We start from the raw sequence: 6,000 nt of genomic DNA on the forward strand, positions 1-6,000 counted from the left end.
GAAAGCTACAACTTTAAATAACTGGAGAATAATCACATATATAACCTACAAATAAAAATAACGTTTTAGCTGAACATGAATAATACAAGATAAAAGAATAATCAGTTGATAATGTTCAACAAAGAATGTCATTTTTTTTAAAGTTAGGTGATGGTTAAAGGACAGGGGTAGGGGCGCCTGGGTGGCTCAGTTGTTAAGCGTCTGCCTTCGGCTCGGGTCATGATCCCAGGGTCCTGGGATCAAGCCCCGCATCGGGCTCCCTGCTTGGTGGGAAGTCTGCTTCTCCCTCTCCCTCTCCCCCTGCTTGTGTTCCCTCTTTGGCTGTCTCTCTCTCTGTCAAATAAATAAACAAAATCTTTTAAAAATAAATAAATAAATAAGTAAAAGACAGGGGTAAATAAGAACAAGAATAAGAATACACTTAGTTAACTGCTACAAATGGATGAATTAAGAAGAATAAGGAGTTTGTGGAAAGAGGGTTCTAAATATTAAGCTATCATTTTAGGAACTACCATCAAGTTCCAGACAAGCTGGATGAACTTCAAGTCAAAAAGTCTCTAATCATGGGGCGCCTGGGTGGCTCAGTTGGTTAAGCGACTGCCTTCGGCTCGGGTCATGATCCCGGAGTCCCGGGACCGAGTCCCACATCGGGCTCCCTGCTCAGCGGGGAGCCTGCTTCTCCCTCTGACCCTCTCCCCTCTCACGCTGTTTCTCTCTCGCTCGCTCTCTAATAAATAAATTAAAAAAAAAAAAAAAGTCTCTAATCATGCAAAAAGCATGGGAACGCAAAGATTCCCCTGACCAGTGAAGAGTTACGTGAGGAGGATACACGTTTTCTACCAAAAAGCTGCTATTTTTGAAAGATATACATCAGTACCAAAACTGCTTTTCAAGTCTAAAACTAAGACGTGCCCAGGCATTCTATGGAAAGTGAATTTAACTGATCCAGAGTTCACACAGCATTATGAAAAAACGACCACTACACCCCTTTATTCACATTATTATATAAAATCTTTCCAAAAGTATTTAAGAAAGTTACGCAAGTGGGATTAAAATTAAAAATACATCGATTATACAAAAGTTTACATATATCTATTATATGTAAGGCACTGTGCGATATAAAATCTCCTTGAGATCCAATGATCTTCTAAAAAAAGCTCATGGTGTCCCCCACACCACTGATACTAGATGCATAAACAGTTCAAAATCCCTATGCTTTACACTAGGACAGTAGAAGGGTCCACTATTTGAAGGCAAAATAATCCAATCAACACTTCCTTCAGCTCTTCCTTCTTTCCAGCTTTGGAGGCAAGAGGTGAATACTGACATTGTGTACCCAAGACTCCCAGAAAGGAGAAGTGGGAACAAATGTCTTCAATCAATTGAAGCAATTGTGGCTCTGGAGTTGCAGGGCATGCATTCCTCACACCAGGCTAGGTCCAGTCACCCAGCTACCCGGCAAGAGTTTGCAGATGTGGGTTGGAATCTACAGCACTCTCTGTCTAGTTCTATTGTTTCCCAGACAAATACCAATGTAAGCTTTCCACAAGGCCCTAACAGAAACTAGCTGCACCAACTCCATAGCCTTATTTGAAACATGACAAAAGTAGGTATCTATCCTTGCCTTTCATGTGAAACCAGGAACTCTGAAAAGTTCTACCAAGGACTTGGGCTTTATATGTTATAGCTACAAGGTAACAGTACTTTATTTTTAAATAACAAGCCAGAATGTATCATTCTCATTAGTATTGTTCCCTTCTAAATACAATACACATGTCTACCCAAAAATGTAAGCACTGCTCAAATCATTTCTGAAACTCTTCCCTGGACTGGGGCAACAAGTGATGCAGAAAGAACATTAAAATAAAAAAGTCAGATTGGAGTTCTAGTTCTGCATAAGTTGTGTAACTTTACAGAATCACTGAGCTGCAGCTTTTTCATTTATGAAATGGGATTGATAAGACCTACCTGATTGGTCGCTGGGAGGATTACATAAGAATATGTACAGAAAGGCATTCTCACTATCTCAGCAATATCGCCCATATACATAAGATATTACTAATATTTCATTGGTCTCCCCAAGGTCTTTAGAATTCACATCATATTCTTTTTAAAACCCTCAGTGGTGATAAAAATATTCATCTGCTGAAAATGGATTTGACTTTTGGAAAAAAACAGAAGTTATTCAAAGCCAAGTCTATGTAATCAAACTAAATAAAACCATTTTTGGTCCAAAACAAGATGTGACTACAATATAATGAGTTTCTCTTATACGACCTCTAAACTTGATCTGATGGTATGCCAAAAAAGTTTTAGAAATAACTGGGGTAAGGGCGCCTGGGTGGCTCAGTCGTTAAGCGTCTGCCTTTGGCTCAGGTCACGATCCCAGGGTCCTGGGATTGAGTCCCGCATCGGGCTCCCTGCTCGGCAGGAAGCCTGCTTCTCCCTCTCCCACTCCCCTTGCTTGTGTTCCTGCTCTCGCTGTCTCTCTCTGTCAAATAAATAAAATCTTAAAAAAAAAAAAAAAGAAAGAAAGAACTGGGGTAAGAGCAACACTAAAATAGATGTATAACTTTGAAGGACAGGATGACGAGCAATCTTTTGTATACAAAAGTTCTCATTAATGGCTCTTAGCACCCAACCTACTCCCAAGCTACAACAGAAGACACCCTGATTTCTTCTTGTCTCTCACCCCCCATATATATGCGAGGCATCACCCAATCCTATCAGTACTATCCAGGAAACTTCGATCCATTGTTTTAGTCCTTATCCTTTTCATTTCTCACGAAGAGGACTATAAGAGGAGCTCCTCAACTGATCTCCCTAGCAACTCTCTCTTCCCTATCATTCAGTATTACCAAAGCTAACTTACTGAAAAATAAAGCTGATTTCATTGCTCTTCTACCCCAAAGTCTTTTAACAGTTCCCTGCTGCTTGCAGTATAAGGTCCATATGATAGCGAAACAAGGCCTTTCTCAACACAGCCCAAACCAACTCTCTGGACCCATTATCCCACAAATTCCCTTCAGCCCCTTATATGTCTACCACACCCAGTATTATACTACATACACCCAGACTGAGGATGCCTTCTTAGGACCACATGCCTTTGCTTGTGCTGTAGAGTGGAACCTCCCTCTCTGATAAACTCATCCTTCAAAACCCAACAACTCCTAGATGGCGACTTCACCGTTTCTTTAGCCTTACTTGCACCTGCCTTGCTTCTACACCACTTCTTCCTAACTCTATATCAACACCTATTATGTTGCTTAATAATTAATCTATTTACTTATCTCCTATGCTAGCCTGAGCTCTTCAAGGATAGGACTGGAATGCTTTGTGTCTAGAACACCTATAATAATGTCTGACACATAGAAGAGGCTCCAAAAAATGGTTTGTAAATGAATATGCTTATTTTAAAAAGCTGTCTTATATATTTAAAGTTAGACCTTATTTTTAGAGGTGTTTCACATGTAGCATTTTATATGATGAGCAACGTGCAGATAGTTAATGACTTTTGGTGACTTTGTGCTTAAGCAGCATGAACTTTATTAGACAGAAGCCTAGCTGTTCTTAGCTCAGTTCTCTATCTGTCTTGGCTTTGGCAAGTCATTCCTTGAGTGAGTGCCAACAGAGCTTGCATTACTCAGCAGGTTATTTATTCCTGGCTAGTCTGTGAACTGTTTAGGGAGTATACAAATTATAGAGCACTATTCAAAAGCCATGACATACAGTACTCTGAGAACTAATAATTTTTAGTTAGCCAAGCATTAAAAATGTTTAACCAATACTTCTTTTAAGTGGGCCCAAGTTATTGCTATTTTCATTCACAAATGAGGAAACCACAATTATGGAATCAGTGACCTTGACTTGTCCAAAATAAATGGAATTTGTGACAATGCCAGAACTAGAAACCAGCTCCTAGAATTGCCTAGAAGGCATTTTCCTTTGAGGCTAAATTAGCACATTATGAACAGTTCCAAATCCCTGTAGTGAAATGGAATTTGACTCAGAAAAAAAAATTGGGGGGGGGGGGTGCGCCTAGGTGGCTCAATGGGTTGGGCGTCTAACTCCCAACTCCCATCCAACTGATTTCAGCTCAGGTCATGATCTAGACTGAGCCCTGGGACTTCGACCAGCTCTGTGCTCAGCAGGGAGTCTGCTTGAGATTTTCTCCCCTCCCGCGCACGTGCTTGCTCTCTCTCTAAAATAAATCAATCAATCTTACAAAAAAAAAAAAATTAATTCCCTATGTCCCCTCTTCAGAAAGCCCTTGTGAGACAAGAAGAGAGAGGTACCCTTCCCATGAGCTTCAGATTACTTCTAATGAAAAAGAAGTCTATTTCTTGGCATTGAATCCTAGTGGTGACCATACTACACGTCTCAAAATGACACTGTCTGGACATACTTAATGAGTACGATAATTGTCAGCTTCTAAACAATAATCCTGAAACTCCTAAAATGAACTGTTTAGAACCAATATGATCATTTCAAGCTAAATGTTAATTCTACCAAAAGTCCCTGACATCTACCAAAATGTGATATATCAAAGAATTCAAAATCATTCAATTATGGTAAAACTACCTGGAATAAAAAATGCAGTTCTGGCAAGACTGGCCCTGGCTCACCTTAGGAAAAAAAGAAAAGGAGGGACAGGGAGAAAAATGATCGATTAAGATAACCCATTCCTGATCTCAACTCCAAGAGAGATCGTTTTGTCACAGAGAAAAACTAAATAAAGTCCCTCTATTTTTATACTGGGTGACTGAAGTGGAAAGAGAAATGAGAAGACATTTGGGGAAATCAGGAATTAAATCTCAACAACATTAAAACTAACTTTCCATAACAAATAGTTTCCAAAAATAGGCCTGGCACGAAACTAAGCCGGCATTTGTACCAGGAGTGTCTAAAGTCACTTAAGATGCTGTGTCTAGAAAGGCTCTGAATAGAGAATGGAGCCTAGAAAGAGGACAGCTCAGAATGGAAGAAAATCTAGGGTACTTCTCCGGACAGTGAATGACCTCGTATAGGAAAACTGAGACACCCGCTCCCCCTTCCTTCTCTCCCCAAGTAAAAAGAGAAACTAAACTTGAATTCCCTGGGCTGCTGTGGGGCACTAGAGCGACCGCTACGAGCGCTATTGCTAATCGCCAGCGCGATAGGGATCCCGTCCGCCCGGGGCCCGTTAGGAACTCAGTGCACACTCACTGCCAGCAACTAGCGTTTGCAGGAGTTATAAGCAAAGACAAAGCACACCAAGATCCCTCTCCCCGAGGCCCAATTCCTGAATAAGACCTCGAAGTCCTAGCGGATGATCCGCTGACCTCGAAATCGTAACTTTCCTCTCTCGGAGCTTGGCTCTGGGTGCGGCCCCGAGAGCCATCTGGGGTGAAAGTACTGGAAGTGGGGGGAAGTGGAAAGGGCGACAACCGCGCGACCCGTCGGCAGGGAGTAGGGACGAGATAACGGGCCAGTGACCCCGAGTACGGGAGCGACTGGGGAAAGAGAAGGGGCCCTAGGACTCCACAGCGCGCGGCACGCACACCCGTGGGCCCTTTCCCTGCCCAGGCACGGGACACACAGCCGTCAGCAAGACGTAAGGGGCAGCGCAGGCCTCCCGAGGGCCGCGGACACCGACTCCCAGCCCCAGGCTAAAGTCACCTCAACAAGAGCGCAGCCATCTTGAGTTCCGGTCTGGACGGAAGTGACGCCCAACGTCCCCGCCGCCTTAGGGCGGGGTCTCTATCACGTGACAACACCAGCTCTTTATAAAGGATGGGGAGTGGCTGTGTTGCAGCTTTGTTCAGACTCTTGGTTTTCTCTGGTCGACTCCTCTCTGCCCGGTCTCCTTCGGCTGGCTTCCACCAGAATTTGCCAGGGGTTCGGCATAAATGGCGCTGACTCAGACTTTACAGTGTGCATTTTACCTGTGAACATAATTCATTTTGTTTCGCACTACTGAACATCTGATTTGCCCTGATTCTTCACCAGGCACTCCTCAGT

General features: G+C 42.8%; 1 protein-coding gene across 1 annotated transcript in view; it reads right to left on the reverse strand.

The window, feature by feature from the left end:
• The window catches only part of SDHC (succinate dehydrogenase complex subunit C), a 35,720-nt gene extending 30,003 nt beyond the window's left edge, over window positions 1-5,717 (reverse strand). Inside the window, exon 1 of the mRNA XM_032397238.1 lies at window positions 5,659-5,717. Coding sequence (XP_032253129.1) covers window positions 5,659-5,678 — 20 coding nt within the window. The 5' untranslated portion in view covers window positions 5,679-5,717. The remainder of the gene's footprint in view (window positions 1-5,658) is intronic.
• Window positions 5,718-6,000: the final 283 nt, after the last annotated feature.

Source organism: Phoca vitulina, unplaced genomic scaffold (assembly GCF_004348235.1).
Source record: "Phoca vitulina isolate PV1807 unplaced genomic scaffold, GSC_HSeal_1.0 scaffold97, whole genome shotgun sequence".
NCBI lineage: Eukaryota > Metazoa > Chordata > Mammalia > Carnivora > Phocidae > Phoca > Phoca vitulina.